The sequence below is a fragment of the Phaethon aethereus genome (assembly GCF_964289735.1).
Source record: "Phaethon aethereus genome assembly, chromosome: 5".
NCBI classification, from domain to species: domain Eukaryota; kingdom Metazoa; phylum Chordata; class Aves; order Phaethontiformes; family Phaethontidae; genus Phaethon; species Phaethon aethereus.
Genome location: NC_138579.1, coordinates 15,205,077 through 15,228,352, shown reverse-complemented (window position 1 = coordinate 15,228,352; position 23,276 = coordinate 15,205,077). Strand labels below are relative to the sequence as shown.

The 23,276-nt window shown below is 38.0% G+C and overlaps 2 protein-coding genes across 2 annotated transcripts in view; one reads left to right on the top strand and one right to left on the bottom strand.

Annotated features, from left to right (window-relative positions):
* Positions 1–1,163: 1,163 nt before the first annotated feature.
* CCNK (cyclin K) lies at positions 1,164–17,200 on the top strand (the record flags this gene model as incomplete). The annotated part of the gene is made up of 10 exons (XM_082000531.1): positions 1,164–1,360; positions 2,405–2,486; positions 3,081–3,212; positions 4,047–4,152; positions 4,294–4,351; positions 6,542–6,711; positions 8,330–8,613; positions 13,205–13,238; positions 14,321–14,398; positions 16,578–17,200. The coding sequence occupies 10 exons, from the start codon at positions 1,164–1,166 to the stop codon at positions 17,198–17,200; spliced, it is 1,764 nt and encodes a 587-aa protein (XP_081856657.1).
* Positions 17,201–20,971: 3,771 nt separating this feature from the next.
* Positions 20,972–23,276, bottom strand: part of CCDC85C (coiled-coil domain containing 85C) — a 112,181-nt gene continuing 109,876 nt past the window's right edge. Inside the window, exon 6 of the mRNA XM_082000080.1 lies at positions 20,972–21,724. Within this exon, the coding sequence (XP_081856206.1) occupies positions 21,635–21,724 (90 nt within the window). The 3' untranslated portion in view covers positions 20,972–21,634. The remainder of the gene's footprint in view (positions 21,725–23,276) is intronic.

Sequence of the window (23,276 nt, the reverse complement as noted above, 5' to 3'; positions counted from 1 at the left end):
ATTCTGGAAAAAGAGAAACTTTTTGAAGTTGAGCGAGACACTGATTGCAGGTATAGTTTTCCTGGCAGTTCCTGTGATCTTTCTTCTGTTTTTGGAAGGGAAACATCTGGAAAATTAACAGCTTAATTTTAAGAGTTTTGAGTTTTGGGGTCTTCACCTGACTGTTTTGCTTAGAGCAAATATATTGCATCATATGTTAATCACCGTTTGTTATGCAAACCTTTGCAGGTGACTGCAGAAATTTGTGCATAGTATCTGTAGTTTATTGAACTGTAGTAAGAGTAGTTTTGTGCCTGAAAGAAATAACGGCAGCAAGACAGTCTTCATTCTCTCTTTCATATTCTGTCATGCCTCGGTTTAGTCACAATTCAAACACCAGAAGTTATCTGCAGAGCTTTGTGATGTAACTATATGTATGCCAAGTGCTGGTCAAGACAGGAAAATAGCAGTCTTTGAGTGTAATCAACTGCCTTGTTTTGGGGATGATTTTAGGTAGCACCTTATCCTACAGACTCACATCAGTTGTCTTAATCTTGGTATCTGAAAGAACACTACTTCTGTTACCTTTTTTTTCTTCAAGTAATACAAGTACAGACCACTTTACAAAGCTTTTTGCTGAGTCTTTGCTGCTATCTTACCACCCAGGGGTATATGGGAAACCAACTGGGTATTTAAATTGGCATTTAGGCTGACCTAATGAATGTGTTTCCTAGTTATAATAGTGAGTTGATTTCCCATCCCTGCCCCCAACTTTTCAAACCTTGCTACTACCATCACTGAATGGTTTTTCCTTATTTTGTGGACAAAGTAGGTGAAAGTTGTTCTACTATGAAGCAGCAGATATTGTTGATAATGCATTCTTGAAGTTTCTTTATCAAACAGCTAATAGCAAAGATAACCTGTATCTATTTCTTTGAATGGAATTTGCAGTATATGGGGAAGATAAGGGCAATGTTAAATATTAGTTGTCTTTGAGCATGGAAAAAGCCCCTTCCAATGAGCAAGGTTAAATACTATTTCTCTTTACTCATCTCTGAGCATGGGGGAGAGGGTTTCCTCCATTCATACAGAAATCCCTTTTTCTTTTCTTAAGGTTCTGAAACGACTATCTGAAGACTTTCTTTTTGAAAACTTAAAAAGCAAGAACAATTCTGTTTTAATAAATGAAGGAGAATAAAGAAAATTCCAGCCCTTCTGTAAACTTGGCAAACCTGGACCATACAAAGCCATGTTGGTACTGGGATAAGAAAGACTTGGCACATACACCGTCGCAGCTAGAAGGGCTTGATCCAGCTACTGAGGCGCGATACCGCAGGGAGGGGGCCAGATTCATATTTGATGTGGGAACACGTTTAGGGCTGTATCCTTTCAACTCATGTTGGTATGAAATGTCTTTATGAATGGAGGTTTTCAGAATGAAATGTACAAGAAATGGTATTATGTGCTTAGTTAGTTGTTCAAATGTTTCCTAATCAAAAATCTTTTTGAACGTGCCTTTTGATGTGACATGTTCCTACACAATTTTTATCCATTCATTCAATGAACGAGGTTTCAGCTGAATCATTTTGGCAATAGAGAAGTGAGTTGATACAGACTTGCCAATTAAGGGTAACTTTTGGCAGTTACAAAACTCAGTCTCTTACTAGATGTATCTACATAACTTAGCAAATTTTGAATTTTGTATTCATTTTTCTATATATTTTGCCTCTGTGGCTTCTAAACTCTGCCTCTCTGCTCTTGGGTTTTTTGTTTGGTTTTGGTTTGGTTTTTTTGTTTAGGCTGGGATTTACAACTTTGTATATATTAGTAAGTTCTCCCCACTGTCCCACTCGCTCATAGACTGCCACTTGAACTTTTTGCTTCTTATGTTCCTATGCTTCTTTTAATCTCCTCAGTTCTTTGTTTAATAAAACCTGGTGAAGATGAAATTTTACTCTTCACCTTAAAGACAGGAGTAGGGATCATGTTCAGATTTTATTTGCATTTGTAGGTGTGAATAGTTAGTAACTTTCCTCCACACCAACACACTAATGTGAAGTGATAATTGTTCTGTTCCTTGATGTACCTGCTGCCGGTTTTGACCTTCTCTGAAGCAGGTATGGTTTAACACAAGGATGACCTTGTGTGGATCCTCCTATGAATATGATTGGGACTTCGTACAATTCCAATAAATGCTTTAGGTATCAACTGCATCTGGGCTGAACCATAATGTTTACACAGCTTTAAGGGGTTTTGTGGCTTCTTTTTCTAAAGCTTCTGTTTTACTTGCAGTGTTTTCTAACTGGTCACTGAACGGAGAATTACTTGAGGTACTTGATACAGCAGAATATATCTTTTCCTTTGTACGTGTTTGGTTTTAAATTTGTTTTATGCCCTGTTTGAAAGTCCTTATTCTGCACCACAGACATTATGATACTCTAGCAACCGGAATAATTTATTTCCATCGTTTTTATATGTTTCATTCCTTCAAACAATTCCCAAGATATGTAAGTATTTACAATATTGATGATTTCATGCCTAGTGCAATCACTGTATTAACTAATTTGAGGTGGTAGTAAGTTAGTTGGGTATTACTGCTGGCCACCACTCTGAATGATGAAAAATAAGCATTTTATCTCTTTATCATTACAGCTTAAAATACACCATTCTTGCTTGTTTACACGTTTCTGTTTATGCTTAGAAACATATTTATATTGGCATTGCAGTTATGTTTTGCTGATACTGTTCATTAGAAAGAGTAACAGCTATGGTTCTGGCATTCCTGTATTGGCTAAACAAAAAAAAGAAGTGTAATACCATGTTAAAACTGCTTGACAGACAATGCTGAACAAAGACAAATTCTGCTTTGGTTTTCTGACCTTGAAATAAGATTGTATAAAACTCCAAATTTTGTCTTTTTCCTCTGAGAAAGTAAAAGTTTAAATGAACACTATAATAAAATTAGAAATCAATATGCTTACTGAGTCTTTCCTGGGACACTTCTACAGAACCGTTAATGGAAACTGACAGTGCTTTTACAATGCTATCCTGTATCGCATATCTACATGCAGACAACTTTTTGAAAGCACTTTCTTCTTTAGGTGACAGGAGCCTGCTGTCTCTTCCTAGCAGGAAAAGTTGAAGAAACACCTAAGAAATGTAAAGATATAATTAAAACAGCTCGTAGCTTGCTAAATGATGTACAGTTTGGACAATTTGGAGATGACCCAAAGGTAAAAATACTGATGTTGAAATTGATCTCATCCTATTGTACTCCAGCAAAGTGACATATATGCATTAGAGAACTGGCTGATTTTCAGTTGTTCTAAATGAAATTATATGTTCGGCATACATTTATGGCTTATAGGGGTAATGTGATAGGTAACTATGAAAATAATTCTTTCTGATACAAGTAGCTTTGGGAGTCTACTGGGATAATTGTTTATCTAAAAAGTTTACATTGGATTTCATGTAAATTCTGATGTTATTTTGCAAATTAAAGTAAATTCAAGTAATTCGGGTCACAGCTAGAAATGTCATCAGGGCATAAATCACATTTGACAGTCTTAATGTATTTTAGGAAGCAACTAATAGCAAATCTTAAGTCAAGTAAGAGAACTACATCTCAAAAGTATTGAGAAGTTTCCTGTTTAGAGTATTTGACTTGGCAAAACTATGCTTCTCTCAAAATTTGCTGCTTATAAATAGCAGAAGGATCTGAAGCTCGTGTGAGAAGTGTGGTGAGAGCTTACCTTTTTGTTGTGATTTTTTTATACTTGGCACTTTCATGCTGTGGCTCGTTCAGTTCTTTCTTCCGTGGGGGAAAATGAATTTTAAATACCACATCCCCCCTCCTGACTCAAATAAATGTGAAGAAAAAGTGTCTGCATTTAAAGTAATGTTTGAAGTTGGAGAGATTTCTATTCTCTTTGGAGACGAACCCTAATCAAGAAAAAGCAGACAAACGTGTTTTCCTGGAGATGCTATGTAGTCATGCTTATACCGGCATAAAATATTTGTGAGTAAAAGAAGGAATAATACTGTGGCTACCTTGTTACATTGTCTAGGAAGAAGTGATGGTCCTTGAAAGAATCTTACTGCAAACAATAAAGTTTGATTTGCAAGTGGAACATCCATACCAGTTTCTTCTCAAGTATGCCAAACAACTCAAAGGTAAAATACTACAGGGTGAGCAAGTAATGCCTGTTATTAATTTTCAGAACTTAATTTACATTAACAGTGCAAGAATATTCTATTACAAACTGTTTGTCCTTCCTAATTTTATTTCTTACACCTTTTCTGATTGTTTTTTAGGAGACAAAAATAAAATTCAAAAACTTGTTCAAATGGCATGGACATTTGTCAATGACAGGTAAGATAGTTCTAGGAAACCTTTTGAAAGTGACATAGTTACTGTTGCGTACTGTATTCTGGGATTAGATATTTCTTTGACAAACGTTTGTTAGATGTTTTCTGCTTGTTTTTTCTTTCCATCATTACCAAGATAGTTCCATTGAGCAGGGAGTCTAGGATAAGTATACAAGTAGACCATTACGACCTCCACAATTTTGTGGTAGTGATTTAGTGCTGCATTAAAAAAAAAAGTTACTGTTTGAAAGGGCCAAACCAAATTACAGATCTCCAGGATAGAAGCTGTCTTCTTGGCCAATCTGAAAGGTGTGGCACATTCTGAGAAAAGAATTAATTTCCCAATTCCATCATGTTGGTCAATTTTTTTTTTTTTTAAAGCAATATTTTGGTAGTGGTAAGCTAGCCATTACATTCAGTGAGGAACACACTTTTTAGCGCTAGATTTATGATTTTTGAATAATGGATTTGCAATACAAGGATCACATCAATTAACAGGAGTGTGTGTAAGAAGCACTTTTTATTGTGTAGTGTGGTGTTGGGGAAAAAAGCAAAACAAAATTACTCAATACACTTTAGACTTGTTAAGGAGGATTTTATGGAGCTGGGCAAGTTAATTATCCAAGGACAGTGAAATGTAATCTTTCATTTCCATAGCAAACCCTTAAGAAAATGTGTAAATGGCCTGCCTATTCAGAAAAACTATATACATTGCTTTCAGTCATACCTACAGCAGTAGAACACCATTAAAAAACACATGCATTTTTATTCATATGCCTAATTTGAAGTAGCTCAGTGTGGGTCCAAATTCTGTGGATATCACCTAGACGCTCCAAATTAATTTCAGCAAAAGGTTGCTTGGCATATTTGGATGTCAAGAGATGTTCACTTCCTCAGCTGTCGGTCTTGCAGGTGATGATCTTGCAGGTGGAACAAAAACACGGCTTGACTGTCACTGTTAAGTTTGTCAGGGAAAACTCCTGTAATGTATCCATCAAACTTTGGACACTACTGTACTTGGAATTTGATGGTGGTTAATAATCCAAGAAATGTAATAAAGAAAATGCACCTCAGGAACACATTAGTATAAAGTTGGAGTCATTGATTCAAATAATACTTATCTCTGTTCTTGAGAGACTGTCTTGTGCTTACTTAATAGACACCGTAGTGGAAGTGTACTTGTTTTCTAGGGTTCTGGGAAAAGAACTCTGTACTTTGCCCTACAGGCCTTTAGAATAGGGGGTTCTGTTCTTATGCAGCCGCAGTATATCCCCCTAGTAAATGTGATGAAAGTAATAATAAGAAATCAGTGTTTTAATAGCTAGTTCTTGTCTGTTTTACTGTTTACTGCTGACCTGATTCTGCCAGTGTTTAAGTATCCCATTGGCCTTCAGTTACATGTAGTCCACTCAAGAGAAAACGGATTTAAACCACTGTCTAGGTTACTATTTTGATGCATTTAAGGACATAATAATGAATTCATCAGTGAATTTGCAGAAACTTAGCTGGCTAGCTGGATCTAAAATTCTTTAAGCAGATCCTATGTTGCAGAATCTGTGGAGGAAGAAGAAAAAAAAAAAGGAAAAGAAAAGATAAAACCAAATGGTATAATTTAAAATTAGTATCAGGAAACAGTAACTTTGATTATGATAGAAACTTACTCAGTTAATAGCAAAAACATTTTGAAAAACATCTAAAATCCAAATGTGAGTATCATTGCCTAACCTGTCTAGTGCAGTGACAACACGCTTGTGTAGCAACAAACATGAACACTGTATTTTGTTAACGCTACAGGTGAGACTACAGTGAGGAATGTCGCTGCCCATACTTGGCATATAATGCTGTCTTTTCCCTCTTCTTCCACACCCCCATAGTTTTTCTTAGTTTTTCTAAGAAAACCTTAGGTTTTCTATTTTTAAACTCCAAACCTGATGTTACTATGCAGTGTATTGCTTCTGTAGGCATATGCCCTGTGGATTACCTGTGTAAAATTACCTTGTTTTATGATAGCAATAGTGCAGAAACAGTTTAGTTTTGTAAACTCTCTTGTTTAACAAGGGTCTTCATTAAAATTGTCTGAGATGTTAGTGTGGTGGGATTTTATACCCTGTTAATTATAGCTGTCATACATTGAAGTGTTGTACTTTGAGAATCAGAATTATCTTCAGGGTTGTATTTTGTTTTTATATTCCAGTCTCTGCACTACATTGTCACTGCAATGGGAACCTGAGATCATAGCTGTTGCAGTTATGTACTTGGCAGGCCGTTTGTGTAAATTTGAAATACAGGAATGGACATCAAAACCAATGTACAGACGATGGTGGGAACAATTTGTCCAAGACGTTCCTGTTGATGTTCTGGAAGGTATGAAGAACATTTGCCACAAACAGAGGAGTATTTCCTTTAACTGTGTGACCTAGGTCATATGTAAATGCAAATTGCTTTCTATCTAGGTTTTAGTCAAAATAATTTTGTGCAGAGTATGTAACTCTGAGCGTATGTGCTATGCCTTAACAGGGTTTTAAACTAAACTTACTAGACATATTAGTCTGGAAGCATATTTAATTATCCTAATTGCTCTTCTGGTCAATATTTGCTTTACAACTTGTTTAGTTTATAACACAGCTAATTAGCTGCTAAGTTGCTGTGGTGTGTGTTTCCTAGTTTTTTAATGATTCCCTTCTCCCTATTTTAAATAAGCAGCTCTACGAACACTGGAACTAATGAAGCCTGTTTTCCAGTGGTTTTCTCATTGATGAGTGACCTCTCTAACCAAATTATGCTAGGGTTTGGCTTTTTTTATGTTGTACCATGACTGAGGAACAGATTATGGGAGATGAATTCTGGTGTGTGTGTGTGTGAATTCTGATAGGAGATGAATTAACCATCTTTTTCATCAATACAGATATCTTAATACTATTCCCTTTGTGTGTATATATTGCTCGTATTTACCTGCTGCTTGTCCTCTTGAGGGAGAGAACCCCAGGAAGTTCATAAAATAAAGCAGGACCTTTCTTGACTCTTGTGTAAATGGTCGTTATGTGACCACTAATTTGTCTTCATTAAAGTTTTTAGTGACTTACCTGGTACAGATGTCAGGCTAAGCATACTTCTAGTTCCATAAATTGCTTTAGAAACCTTCTTTAAAAGTTGATGCTTGTCACAATCTGGCACTGGGTTCTGAGGAATTTTTAAGTGAAACAGTATGTGTTGCTGTTCAGGTGGTTTAGCCTTTGTTGCTCCTAGAACTTACAGTTGAATACCCTACAGTTCTGATGATTTCTTAAACAACTACTTGCTCTGTTTGTATTATGACTTTTTTCAGAGTTCCTTCAGTTTCAGATAGATCCTCTGCCAAATCCTTGTTGAAGAGGGTTGTAGAATGGGTCCCTCTCCAGTTTCTGCTACTACATCAGTGAATGCTCATGGAAAGAACTCATTTAGCTTTTCTAGAAAAGTTGTCTTTCTTGAGTACTGCTCTTGCACCTGGTTATCAGTTGGTCCTACATGTTTTCATACAGACCTTTAGCTCCTAACGTGTTGGAAGAAGAATTTAGTACTAGTCCTTTACTTAGCTTCCTGAAACATTTTTGACTGGCCCAAGTGGACATGTATGTTTTAACATATAATCTTCTTTCACTCACTTTCTTACTGTATTACTATCCTGTTGTTATGTGGTTATCTGGCTTTCCAAGCACGCAGTAATGACATACGGTATATTAATACCAAGACACTTTGTTCTGCTTCTGGAAGGTGTGCATATACATCTACATACTGTTCAGCATAGACAGAAGAAACTCAGAAATGCAGGTATAAATTGAAAAATAGCCTGTTTCAAAAAAGTCAAATCTGTCGTCATTATAACCGTGAGTAATATTTGCAATGAATTTTTATGAAGTTGTTGTCCAATAAAAAGTTTAGTTATATTAAATGTATACTTGTACATTATGGGGGTATAATTGTTTGGATTTTTTTTTTTAAGACATCTGTCATCAGATCCTGGATCTATACTCACAGGGAAAACAGCAAATGCCTCATCATACTCCTCACCAGTTGCAGCAGCCACCATCTCTTCAATCTACACCCCAGGCACCTACGGTACAGCAATCACAGCAGTCCCAGAGTTCAGAGCAATCGCAGACTCAGCAGCAAAAAGAGTCACAACAGTCAGCACAACAACAGCAGCAGCAGCAGCAAACACAAGCACAGCAATCTAAAAAGCCCTCTCCCCAGTCAAGTCCTCCTAGACAGATTAAAAGACCAGCAGTAAGTTTAACTTTGAACTTAACTTGCCTTTTATTTTCAAGGTGATCTGATGTCCATTTGATTTAAAGGCTGCAGCATGCAGCAGACTTGTGTTTGCTTTAAGAATGAGCCTGGTAATTAATTTTGTATGCTAGACTTCCGCTGGTTATATGGCAAGTATGTTAGTGTAGAAAAGTCCTTACAGTTTTGGCATACCACATTCTTAGTCCACTTGAGGCAAAGCTGGTGGAGAGACTTTTAAGTCAGTGTGAGCTATTAAGGTTTTAACTGTTTGTGGTTCTGTGCCATCAAATTTTCTTGTTTCTGCTATTAAGCAGGCTTGATTTAGGGAAAGTCTCATGTGCCATACCTGAATGTAGAGATGTGCACAATGCTCGTGAAGATATTATTTGACTCTCTGGCCTGATTACAAATGTAAGAGAATGGTGACTTCTAAAAACATGTCAAAATTCAGAATTAGAAAAAGTCTCTCAAAATAATCTAATAACAGTAGAAGCCTATAAATGCATCATGCATTAAAGTCTCACTTTGTATTATCACCTCATCAGTGAAAATGAGAAGGTACATTGGCAGTTAGATAATTTCACAAGTACTCTGAGTGCTTTTCCACAGTCATCAAGTTCAAATGAAGCTTTCAGACTTTAATCTACACTTTTTGTGTGTGTGTGTTTGTTTGGGTTTTTTTTTTCACTTGTAAGTTATCAAAAAAAAAAGTGAAGTGTAACCCAAATCTTCCATGTACTTAGTAAGAAGAATGTTTTCAGAAGTAAAATCTCTGGAACAAGTCCATTTAGGAAGTAAATTTTTTACAGCTTTTACAGCTTTTGCTCTATTGTGTAATTAATGCATGCCCAAACTAGATAACAGACATCAAGGGGAGGAAAAAAAAAACACTAAACAAAACAAAGAACCCAGGAAGAAGCAACAAATGATAGAACAAAATGGAATTGGAAGAGTGCAGCGTCTTCATGATAGCAGCCTCCCAAAAAAGAGGAAAATGTAACCCTCTAAAACCTTGATCTTGCAATTGCAAGGTATACCCTACTACTAGAGGAAAAAATTTGCACTGAAATACCTAATCCTTGCACTGAACTTCAGAGTTGTTAAGGATAGAAAGCTGATAAAGTGTGTTAATTAGCTTGAAAATCGTGAGAGCTTGTTATAGGTAGTAGGTATTTCTTTTCATACTTTTTCTACCATCGGCACAAATCCTGCTTGAGTTGTCAGATCTGTAGGTCAGGGAACTCTTTTTCTTATTTTTCTTCAACAAAAATGACTGGGACAGTTTGGCACATCAGAAACTGTAAATAACGGTTTGGATTTTTTATGTGTGTCCTTCTGATTATAATTCATTACGAATGCTTGTTCATTCATGTAAAGGCTCTACTTTTACAGTACTGCTGATTTCACCCCATCCCATGTGTTAATGAAGTACCTCATGAAAAAAAGTGATCCTTTTTGCATTAATAACATCTGTTGTTCTTTAAACAATTGCCTCTGGCCAAGCCCTCAGAGCTACTTGCCTTTTCTTGAACTTAAGTTTGAGGCCCATCAGCTAATAATTAAGGAAGTGAATAGTACAGATAAAAAGGTGCATCCTGGTACACTGTAGGCATCCAGAACAAATATAAAGCAAAGGGTGACTCAGTAGGAGTTTTGCAGGAGAACAGAATGAATTCGAGAAAAGCAAATGTGGTGATCTGAAATCACTCATTCTCCAGAAAGAACAAGATGTGTGGTGTGAAATATTTACTTCTAAAATGTTCTTCAGTTAGATGTACCATAAACGTTACTTAAAATGTTTGCCTCCTTCTATAAATAGGGCTTTGCGTGACTTCTTTGGTTTGTACTGAACATAAATACACTTTGTTCCTGGAGGCCAGATTTTCCATTTACATGAACTCTTATAACTCCATTACCTTCTGTTGAGCCAAGATACTTTCAAGCAACTGAGGCACTGGCCCATGACTTACAGATCCATACCAGATGTCTAAAGCATCTGCACAGCCTCTACATCACCAGTGGTGAAGAGCACTTGAATGTTCAGTTGACTTCACTAAAAATATACTGGTGAATCACTAGATGTAAATAGTATATTCAGTTGGATTAAACTAGAAATTGTTAGTGGGAACAATTTTAACGCACATAGAAACAGCACTAAAAGATCAGTTCTGCTGTGGTATGGACGGAGTTTATTATGAAAGTATTAAATAATAATCAGCATGCTAATAAATAATGTTGACCCTGGTATGTCATGGCTGGAGCAATACAAACTACAGTGCAGTAGAAGGACTAAAAAACCAGTGATTTAAATTTTTTATAGGCGTTGGGTTTGTTGCTTCTTGGGTTTTTTTTGTTTGGTTGGTTTTTTTCTTTAGCATAAATACAGTTTAAACTGATGTTTGTTTTCCTGTTACATGAGCTATTTGGCTCCAGTTGCTTGTTCCATTCTAATGGCATACCTCAATGACATTATTTTCTGAACATCGCTCCATGTTAACAAATGCACAATAATTGAATCGCTTGCCACCTGAAGTGATCAACTGACTTCACAGAATGAGTCTTTTTTTTTTTTTTTTAAATGTTGCAATAAGTAGTGGAGACTTGCTTCTATTTGAAAGTGCGGGGAGATCTGATGTTTACATGCAGTTTTACAGGCAAGGAATTTAGTGCTAGAAAATCGAGAAAAGACCACCCAAGTAAAATGAAGGCAGCGGATGAGTCTGTGAGAGTCACCAAGAAAAGTATGTATGTTTGGAATGGGAAGATAAAGGTTGTCCTTAAAAAGCAAGAAAGCAGCTGGAAAGTGGCTGGAGATGAATTGAAATGACTATCAAAGGAATATAAGAATGAGAGCGCCTCAAGCAGGCCTTGGGTACCTTTGTATTGGATAGCAAAAATGTTGAGAATACCCACCAAAATTAAGGAAAGTTCATTATTCAAGTTGCAGGGAAATGTATGTCCGTTCTTGCTGTGGAAAGTAAACTGAGCAACAGTTTGTGAAGGTAAAGCCACTAGAGGTAAATAGACCCTTAAAAAAACCCCTTTCATTCAACAGGCAGAGAAGCTATGTACTGTACCTCTCTGACTATCATTAATTTTAAATATGTTTGTAACCAAGCTTATTGTACTTAAAATTTCAGTTGGGTTTTCTGCTCTTCTCAAAAGACCATCAACTAGTCATGTCAGTTGGACTAAGTAAGCTGTAAAGGTTTTTCTTACTCCATTGTCTCCAATTCTTTAAAAAAATTCACAACAAAATAACAACAAAAGAAACAACCAAAAACTTGTCATTGGAAGGATGATGTGAGGTATGCAGGTTTTGTTCAGTGTGCATAAATTTTTTTTTTTGACATAACATTGGACTTTTATACAGTGCTTTCCATCTGAAGGCTTCTGAAGTGTTTTACACTGAGCAACACTTTCGCTGCCCTCCTGTCCTGGCAAATAAAGCCTGAAGGCCTGAAGCAATTTTGGTAAAGGTTGAGTATCAGGTCAAAGCAGAATCAAAAACAGAGGCCAAGTCTCTTGCTTTCAGCTCAGTGAGCAGTGTACCAGACTACAATGTATGTGCAGTGGATGATATAAATAAATTAAACGAGATGTAATATTCAACAGTGAGAACAGCAGGAAATGCTGTATCTAAAATAGCTGCTGCTTTTTCAGTCTTTTCATTCTGCCAGTTGAATTGGGCTTTCCCAATGTGATTTGAGTTTGTTCAGTGTTTGTGATACATCTGTCTAAAGAGATGGGACATTATTAGCCTCCGAATAAAAATACAGGAAGAAATAAAGGGTTTTTCCTGCCTCCTTTTAGGGGAGGGAGAAGGAAACTTGTTCTGAGTTAGAAACTGGTTCTGGTTTAGTCAGATCTGTACAAAAGCTCTTGAGCAGGCTGTAAGTTGTTCCCTATTTTGCGCGTGTGCTACCATTTCTTAATTACCATGTTGCCACGAAGCGTGGCCAGCAGGTCAAAGGTGATTCTGCCCCTCTACTCCGCTCTGGTGAGACCCCACCTGCAGTCCTGCGTCCAGCTCTGGAGCCCTCAGCACAGGAAAGACATGGACCTGTTGGAGACAGTCCAGAGGAGGGCCACCAAAATGGTCAGAGGGATGGAACACCTCTCCTGTGAGGACAGGCTGAGGGGGTTGGGGTTGTTCAGCCTGGAGAGGAGAGGGCTCAGGGGAGACGTTATTGCAGCCTTTCAGGACTTAAGGGGGGATTATAAGAAAGATGAGGACAGACTTCTTAGCAGGGCTTGTTGTGATAGTACAAGGAATAATGGTTTTAAACTGCAAGAGGGTAGATTTAGACTAGATAAAAGGAAAATATTTTTCACAATGAGGGTTGTGAAACACTGGCACAGGTTGCCCAGAGAGGTGGTAGATGCCCCTTCCCTGGAGACATTCCAGGTCAGGCTGAACTGAGCTCTGAGCAACTTGCTCTAGCTGAAGATGTCCCTGCTTATTGCAGGGGGGTTGGACTAGATGAGCTTTAAAGTTCCCTTCCAAACTAAACTATTCTATGATTCTGTGGTTTTAAAACGCTTTGTATTTTGCAGTGTTCTTACTTCCATCTTTTTTTTTAAACAGGCTGTATCTCCAAAAGAAGAAACAAAAACATCAGGTAAATGTTAATATTCTATTCATACTGCTTTCATTTTACTGTTTTAAGTAGAATAAGTCATTTGCTGACATGCACTTAGTTTGTTTGCTTACAGTCTTTGCAGTTCTGAACTATTTTGATCCTAATAATGCATTTTAAATATATGCCGTAACTATTTTTAAAATGTTCCTAACTGCAAAACTTGAAAAAATGGAGTATAACTGTGCCCCAAGAGTCCCTTAATACAGTCTGTTCAGTAGAAGTCTTGTTAAACTATGTGGCTCTCAACTTACAACTCCATGCATCATTTGGAGTAGTTCTTCAGCAAGTTGTGGGACCTTCAAGTAACTGAAACTACCATGTCGTTAAATAGCTTCACTGATAATAAGTCTTGGTAATTGGTGAGATTTGTAATTCGTTGTTGGCATGGCTGCCAGTAAAAGGCATTTTGTATCAACATTAGTCTAGCTTAAGAAATGCTTCACTGTAGTTTGAAGTTCTAGTTCTTTTCGTTCGTTTGGGGTTGGTTGGGTTTTTTTCCCTTCATTCTGCTGATTTGGAATGATGTATTGTGGGATAACTAGGATCTGATTCTGTAACCTTTTCCTGAGTAAGTTTAGCACTTCTCCCTCTCTGGTTCTGCAGATAGATTCCAGAGAGCTGTCTATTCTCCCTCCTCTCTCCTGTGCAATTGCCATTTTGTTTGGTTTCTAGACACACGTTCTCCTCATGGAACATAGTTCGGTTTCTCCTGAGATTTGTTTTAACTAATTACAAGTTACAGTTTTGTGCTAGAAAATGTATGTGTGCTCATCTGCATGTTCATAGTGTTATTGGAACAATTTCTCTCTAGTTATAAAATACGTAGCTTGAATTTGTAGGCATGTGTTCTTTTGGAAGACGTGTGTGATACTTGATGCCACTTTATTTATACAAAGCTCTTGATTTTAGTTTTCTTTATTAAATATACATTGTATGCAGGGTTTCCACTGTGCTTTTGCATAGTGTAATATGATATGATAATCATTAGTGTGAGACTAGAGATGGATTTTGGAAAATATTGCAGAGCAATAGCCAATTAGGAGCTTCCAAATGTTTTTTAGAACAACCACCACCACCGTCTAAAATTCCTAAAATTGAAACTTCACATCCACCAATACCTCCTGCACATCCACCTCCAGGTAAGCTTTTATTTTCTAAAACACATTTACTTCTGTGGTTAATTGCTTTGCTTTTCATTTGGATGGTGGTAGCAGCGTGGAGGGAGGGATTGTTGCTTTGATTAATCAGTTCGGCAAGTGAAAGTCTTGGGTAGATAAGCTCCAAAGGGAATTTCATCTTAGTAGCACAGGCTTTTCCAGACAGAAGCAAAAAAAAAAAAGTTTTGATGGAAACAAGACTATACTAGGTGGACAAAGGCAAAACAAAGCTGTGACTGTTAAAGGCCTAGAATACTAAAACTAATTGTCACTAGCAGGCAAAAAGGGACTTATGTTCTCAGAAGGATGGCAGATGCCCTATTATATTACTAGAGTAGCTTCCAACTAACCTATAGAAGTCCTCCATGTTACACCTTTAGGATAGGAATTCTGCAGGTGTGTAACTTCTAAACAGTAAGAGGGGTACTTTCTTTGCTGTGTCCCAAAAGAGGACTTTCATCTGCCAGAGAACTCTAACACTGTACACATGCCTTATGTCTGCAAAATGAACTGTACGGTTGTAAACGTGCTTCCAGGGCTTTAATGCATTAGCTGTCCTTCCAGTGACCTGTAAATATGACATAAATATTTTATAGAGTATGGTCCATAATGTAACTGTAAGATGACAGATTCTAACAGGGAATTACAAAAGAGAAAAACGATGCTCTGAAATACAGTAGGACCATTTTTTTCTGTTAAAATCTAATTAAGAAAGACGGGGGTTCTTCCAAATACCATGTTCATTATTCCTTCAGTTGTTAAATCTTGAATGTACTTCTTGCATCCAGAATGATTCTGAAAATGAGCAAATGGGGAAATTGTCTGCTGTAATTCAGGAGCTAGAAGTCATTGAAATCATAGATACCACAGCCAGCATGCCCACCTTGCATGATCTAATTATGTTCTAGGGGACAATTTTGCTGTTAAAATTATGACTGCTTAGATAAGGTAAATCCTATTTGGTAATGAATTTGTTTCCCTTGTTATCTAAAATTTTCCTCTTAGCACTTGTTTATACAAGCAAATCATTGTATAAGCACTGAAACATTTTAAGAACCATCTTTAGAGGCCAACTCGTTGTCTTCTGGGGCTCTGTGGAAAAATCAAGTGAAAACTAAGAAAGTTTATTGACCAAATGAACAGAAGTACTAAAAGGTGGATTTATCTCAAATTCCGTTTAGCCTTGTCAGTTTAATTGTTGCATGCCACTGCAAATCACTGCTTCTAAACAACTCTTCTTACTGAACAATGTTTTAGATGTTTATATATACAAGCAAGATGGATGTCAAGATGCCCCAAACTCTTTTTGTTGGGCATTTTAATACTGACTGTATGACCATACAGAGATCTTGCCATTAGGTCAGTCTTCTTATTGTGGTATTCTTTACTTTATAATGTCTGCATTAAGAGGAAATGAAAAAATAATTAATATTCTTATTTAAAGAGCATGTTCTTCCCAGAAATGGCCAAGTATAATTCTGTAAAATTCTGACCTTTTTATGAACTTCCCCAGGCAGTCAGGTATGGAGTTCCCTGAAACTAATCAGTTGAGCAAAGCTGATCAGATTTCATATCCCAAGCAATCTATCGCACTTTCTTACCCTCCAGTTTTCCTTTTTCTTTCATTTGGTAGACAGGTTTAGAACTGAGTGTTAAAGACTTGAGACTTTGGCCTGTGTTCTCAAATAGTATTTCTCAACATGGGAGGCAAGTGAAGTGCAGAGCGTAATCTCAGGCTACCTCCTGCAGTATAAAAGAGGTGAAAGGGAGGCCTGGACTAAAGAAGGTTGAAGCACTGATCAAAAGATTTTTGGTATCTTCGGTCCCATGACTTCTTAAATTGGCTAGTTGTGATTCTATCCATCCAGTCTGCTAATTTCTGTTGATTGTTGAACAATATTTAAATTACAAGAAAATAGTAATAAGAATGGAAGATGTATTTAACTTTTAGAATGGCAAAAGTGGAACTTGGAGCTTTGTTATGCAGCTTGGTTATTTTCTAGTGATACAAGAAGGTCTGACTGGATACTACTGTATGGCATTCAGAGACTTAGAGAATTGAGTCCTCTTTTGATATGTTAACTGAAAGAAAAATATGAAGTATTCAGAAGCTGTTACTGCCACTATCCTTCAAAAAGATGAATGAAATTTTCTTTTCCAGAGCGTAAGCCTCCTTTGACAACTGCTGTTACAATGGGAGAAGCAGAGCAATCTACTACCGTGGACTCAGTAGATATGCCAAAGGTCCAGATTCCTCCCCCTGCTCATCCTGCCCCAGTACATCAACCTCCACCGCTGCCGCATCGTCCCCCACCCCCACCCCCCACCAGTTATATTACAGGGATGTCTACTACAAATTCTTACATGTCAGGGGAGGGTTATCAAAGCCTTCAGTCAATGATGAAAACAGAAGGACCAACTTACGGAGCTTTACCACCGGCCTATGGACCACCAGCTCATCTACCGTATCATCCTCATGTCTATCCTCCCAACCCTCCACCACCAGTTCCACCTCCACCCCCTACTTCATTCCCCCCACCCAATATTCCACCTCCTACTCCTGGATATCCCCCTCCACCCACATACAACCCTAACTTCCCACCTCCAAGACTGCCTCCAACTCATGCAGTACCACCTCATCCACCTCCAGGGCTGGGAATGCCACCAGCTAGTTACCCCCCACCTACTGTTCCCCCAGGTGGACAGCCACCTGTGCCACCTCCAATTCCACCACCTGGTATGCCACCTGTAGCAGGACTTGGACGTGCTACATGGATGAGATAGCATGAGGTAATTTGCACGATACCCCTTTATGTTGACTAGGCAGGAGTAGCTAGCCAAAACCTACTTTGTAAAGATGAAGAGGAGGGTAATTTGTATAATTTAGATGAAGAAATGAGGCGGTGAAATGAAAATTTAGCTGATCTGTATGCAGTATTGTTTATGGTGAGTTACATAGGCTTCTAGATTTTAATCAGCTTTGCAGTATCTATTCTAACTTTATACATTTGACTTAAGTTTAAATTGTCTTGAGTTATTTCCAGCACTGGATTACTTTGTACTAGCAAAACCAGCCATATTGGCTCAATTATATCAGTAAGAAGAAAATTTCCTTCTAGAAATCAGTGCCTATTTTTGAGTATCAAAATAGACAGATACCATGAAATTTGATCTAGAGTAAGAAACTTCATTTTTAGTAATAATTAAAACAACACAATGTCAAGCATAAAAGCTACTTTATTTAAGAGATATTCTGAATGCTAGCTGACTGGAATAATTTTGAGGTGTTTGCCTTGCTGATATTTTTGTTTTGGAATGTACTGGTATCTTAAAGTATTGTATGTTTACACCTATTTGCAAATTCCTGTACATAATATATATATTTTCTAAGTGTGAAAGTCTGAATGTAACAACCTACTGTGATGTACATCCTGGTTATAAATGGGACTACTTTGTTCACATCTACCCAAATAAAATTGGTTCTGAATTTAGTGGTTTTCTAGGTTTTTCATATTTTGTTCAGAATTCATAACTATGGTACTTACTGCAAGATATTTCAGCAGTGGTCTCCCAAGTCTTATTCCTCAGTTTATTTAAAAAGAATGTATTTTATTTTATTCAACTAGAAGTATACACTATCACAATCAATCTCTTACTTCATTTGTACTAAAATATCTCAAATGAATGTTTTACACACATTATCAAAAAAATCTGTACTATTACTTTCCCTCCCCAAAAAAGCCAGAGTGGTTCAATAATAGGTAAAAACGCGTGCTAAGGTCTAAAGAATTTTGCTATATACAGAACAGCAGGTGCTAATTTTTCCAGTTCTTTGTAAATCATATACAGAAAATATAGCAGGGCTGTAAGATCACAGGTTGAACAGAAATCAAACTTTAAACTGATTTCTAAAGCAGCACAAATAGACTTTCCCCACATTATGAAAAATATACAATTTTATCACTTTACAGTCATGCACTTTGAAAAAGATCAGTAGTATTCTTCCCCCATGGTTTCTAAAAAGATAAAAGGTCACTTTAACACTGCTTTCTTTTAATATCTAATATTTGGATTAAAATGTGCCATTCTCAAACAAGGTTGTGCTCAGCAGTCGTATCAAGGTGCAAAGAGCCAACTGAAGCTGGTTACACTGCAGCATTTCAGAAACTTTTATAGAAATGCCATTGACCTCAGTCACTCCAACAAAAGTCAAGGATGTGATTTTTACTTCCCTTAAGCAAGCAAAGTCCATTTGTAAAGGGTGGATGTTTTCTTTGCAGAACCCAGGGCTTCTATCTTGAGGAAATTAACTTGGACTATTGCCCCAAATACATCAATGTAATGGCCGTTATTTCAAGGGATGCTCCCCTCCAATTTAATGTATGAAGCTTCTCAGGTAGTTTTCACTGAAGACTTAGCACATAGATAAGTGAATTTAAATATGCATATAAAAGGTCCTTTTAGACAACTAAAAATTCAGCAGCCAAGTCATCCTGTAAAGTCATTGAGTGTCATTTTTCCCCAGGAAGACATGTTATAGCTCAAATGGAGCTAAGTATGAAGAGTAGCAAGCCTAAAAAAACCCACAAAAAAATAACACCCCAATATACAGCACTGTCATGTTCTTCTGCAAAATCAGTGATGCACGTCTTACATTGAAGATTTATGCTGCCAAATAGAATCTTAAAGAAACAGGATATACCCCTAAGAGTATTGAGACTGCTGGCTACCCTTTAAACTGGCTCTTCAGGATTTGCAGCACTAATGGACCTCAGCTGCACCACTACTTCCCTTGTAGGTGAGATCTGCAGGTGGAAAAAAAGTTTTGCCTGAAGTCATTGAATAGATTTTGGGAGAGATTGGGTAGCAGGGAATGTCTGAGTGAGAATTACAGAGCTGGTGAGACTAGTAATCCAATTAGTATAGCTCTTGTTGAGAGGACCTGCTAGTCTAATACACTCCTAAAATAGCAAGCACGTCATCAACACAATTAACTCTCTACAAGTGCTGGCAATATTTGCATTGCTTTAGTTAAAAGTTAAATTAGTTGTTAAAATAATTTACATCAGTTAAAATTCACTGATGTAAATTAACTTTGTTCCAAATATAATTAAATTCTCTGCTTAATTCGAGCAATTAGATGCCACCGAAAAATTAAAATGCACCTTCAAGCAGATAAAGTAACCCTCTGTTTGACATTAGATGTTAAGGAAGAACAATGCCTCTGCTTTACATCACCTTTTCTGGTACAAAAATCTCAAGGTATAAATTGTATAGGAGGAAGACAAGTAATCAACGGCAAATAGAAACTGGAGGTCAAAACAAAAAGCAAAGAGGAGGAAATCCAGAATCCTCTAAAGATGCTGTATTTTAAAGGAGACAGTCAGACTCTAGAATGGATTTTTCCAGACAACACTGGATTATTAGACTGAGCTAGCTCCGTGTTCGCTGACTGAGCAGTAGTAAAGAATAAACCACTGGTGAGTGTGTGAGTGAGAGCCTGTGTGTTTTGGAGGTGGTTCTTGGTGTTTTTTTTAAAATAACCTCCTCATCTTGACTGTTACATTTTTATTTCTGCAATGAATAATGAGGTGGTCCTTACTGGTTACTATGTATTTGGCTGTATTCCTGCTCTGGTTTTTTACTGCAAATTCTTTACCCAGGCAGCTAGACTATTGTATGCCATGGGACCAATTACCTTTCGTAACTTGCAGCATGGGCTCCTTGGTATTGTATCGGTGCTCCGTGTTAATACAATACATACCACAAGCCAAGAACTCAGCTGGTAGAACAAATTAATTTAAGAAGAAGAACCTGTTCAGCTAATTCAGCTGTCCGTAGCTGTGACTGATTCTTACAGAGAACAAAAAGAAAGTGATGGTGTTTGAGGTCATTAAATCTTCCAACTAAGCACTAAAATCAATGCAACTTTTGAAGAGGAGGCTTTGATCTTTTCACATGCCTGTCTTTAAAATTACTTTACACCAACTATTTTAACAACCAAGCCCCGCTTCCTTGGACTATTGGGAAAGAACATCTAATAAAATACAGGGACAGCTGCTGTGACAACTTGGAAAAGAAGGGGGTCAAATTCTTACAACTATACAAGCAGCTACTCCACAATAGCAAAATATAAGTCCCATTGTTTTATATACAACCATTAGAAGAAGGAAAAACCCACTTGTTTTGGTTCATTAACAAAAATAAAGCTTGAATGGCAGGACGTAGTCTCACCCGACAGCGCATGTTTATGGAGTTTTTATTCAGCTCAGCAAGGTGGTGGTTTGGTTACTTTATGCAGGCACCAGTATAGGTGAAGGATCCGGCAAGAACATTAAAAAAAACCAAAAACCCAAATCTTCCTTATGTGAAGGATGAGCTGTTCTCGAAGATCCTGTGAAAGCCATAAGCACCGTTAGGACGGCAGTTTCTGCTGAATTATTTTGTAGTAAAAGCTTTACAGGAAAAGTGTTGCCGTATTTGTAGGGAATACTGATGTGTGGCTTAAGTGACTTCATTCACATTACAACTGCAGGAATCGTGTCATTTGTTCATGAGACAATGTTCAGTAACAGCTCATACGAAGTCTTCAGCCTTTCTGTACCACCATACAAAGTCCATAGTGGTACCAGTGTTTTTAGCTCGCCACTCAATGATGCTGTACACAGCGCCTTGTGAAAACAGTTGCATGTTGTTCTTCAAAATAAGGACCTCCAAAAAAAGTGTTAGCAGCTCAGAAGCTTGGCAGGCAGTAAGCCAATGAATTCAAATTGCTCTTTCCTTGGAAGGTGCTGCCTGGAGCCACTAACGCAGCTATGAATCATTGACAAGCGGGTGGACCAGAGTGATACAAACTGTGACTTCTCCACAGGTTAAGGATTCTTCTTGTTCCTCTTAGAAATTCTCTTGAGTTAGTTAATTCTACAAACAGACCATTACAACAAAGCAGGTTTGAACTACAATACAAATTATGCAAGTCTGGCATTATCGGATGGTTACCCATTGAACAGTTACCCAGAGCACCACAGCCTGGAAATCAGGCCTTTAGCTGCCATATTTACACTATTGTCACAAAAAAAAAAGACACAAAAAAAGAAAAATTAAAACCCTGAAAAAAACCTCAACCCCAACTCCCAAAGAACAGGCAGCCAGAAACGCTGAGCTCTGCCTCTTTAGTCTTCACAGAATCGATCCCTTCCAGCCTCTGGGACAGTGTTCCTACAAGGGACCCTTGAACTGGTTTCCCGACAGATGTTGCCTGATGGAGGGTTTGGAGCTTGCAGCATCACCCAGCTTTCGCCAGACAACCTGTAAGAAAAGACAAAGGGGTGGAAGAGAGAAAGACAGGAATTAAAAAAAACCCAAAGTCTCCGAGGAGTTGCAGTACTTTCATAATTGCAGTCTGAAAGTCAAAAAAAGCCGTTTCGTAGAGCTGGGCTGTAATTCTCAACAGAGCCACTGGATGGCATCCGTCCACCAGTTTCCAACGAAAGACCCATTGATGCATCTTTCTAATTCTCTTAGTCTCTCTTCAAATTAGAACCATTTTTGCCCGGGGTAATAGCATAAAACAAATAGACTAGGTTCAGAAGTTGAGTTCAGTGGTAGGTCAACCCTGCCATGCTTACAGAAATGAACAGAAAAGATAATGAAAAAGATAATGATTAAAATTATATATATATGACTTTCTAAAAACATACGTTTTATCACTCTAGGGCCACTGAGGTAAGGGAGGCTCCCTCTTAAAAAATAAGAACCTGCAACACACTTCACAGCTGCCTTGAGTCTACATAAAATAAATATTTAAAGAAAAAACAACTGATGATAGACAAACAGAAATGAGTCCATTTGGGAGGACGAAGTTATGGCATTTTACCTTTCCCCCTGCACGGCTACAAAGAAACATGGCATTAAGCAGACAAAATATCCTAAAAAGCAGGCCCTTGTTTACTCTAGTCTTGGCTTTGCTTATAGGGATCCAGCAACAAAAGCAAAGTGCCTCAGCCCTTGCCGAGGATGCTTGCAGTGATTCAGCTCTGCAAGATGCACTTGTGTTCTTTACACTCTGTTTTTAGGGTTGAGGTGGTTTTCAGAATTTAAACTGAAGGTTAGGCTCCTCTCTGCTGCTGTGAGGCACTAGATGCTACTTGGGCTGACCTCCAACAAGAACTTCTAAGAGAGAAGGCTCCACGAGCACCCTCCTTCCTGCTGTGCGCGCTGTTGGTACTGTCGAACAGCCCATCCTAGACTGAAGGTGACATGGAGCTTGAGCCATGTTCTAGCAGAAATCCCAAACTCTTTGTTCAAAGCCAAAGCATGGCCAAGGGACTTTGAAGCTGGAAGCAGACAAATGCTCACTGTACAAGACCATGGCAAGCTGGTAACAGTGTGGCCGCCCAATATGCTGGCAGTGCTAAAAGCACCCCACACACCCTGATGCTGTTCAGCAGCTTCAGACATTAATATTCTCCCCCTGATCTTACGGTTTAGGCTCAAACCCGTTCAAGCTGTACAGCTTTAAAGATAGCAACCAGTTGCTGCTCAGCCCAAACCGAGTCCCTAAGGACACAGCTTGAGTCAACTGCTAACAGGACTCCCCAAGCCAGGGAGAGCCCTTTGCACAGCTCTCGGTGAGCTAGACTAGCTACCCTGCACCCTTGAAAGCAGCGGAGCGTGAAGTATCTGTTCAGCAAAGCCTGCTCCATGCAGTGAACGAGGCACTCGGATACCAATACCCAAAGCAGTGGTCAGCAGAGCCTCCACTCTTCCCTTGTGCCTGTGGATCTTGCATCAAACAGGGCTTTGTATGCAGCAGACCCCTGCTCCTCTGTACTTCTAACAAAAGACCACGAAAGAAACC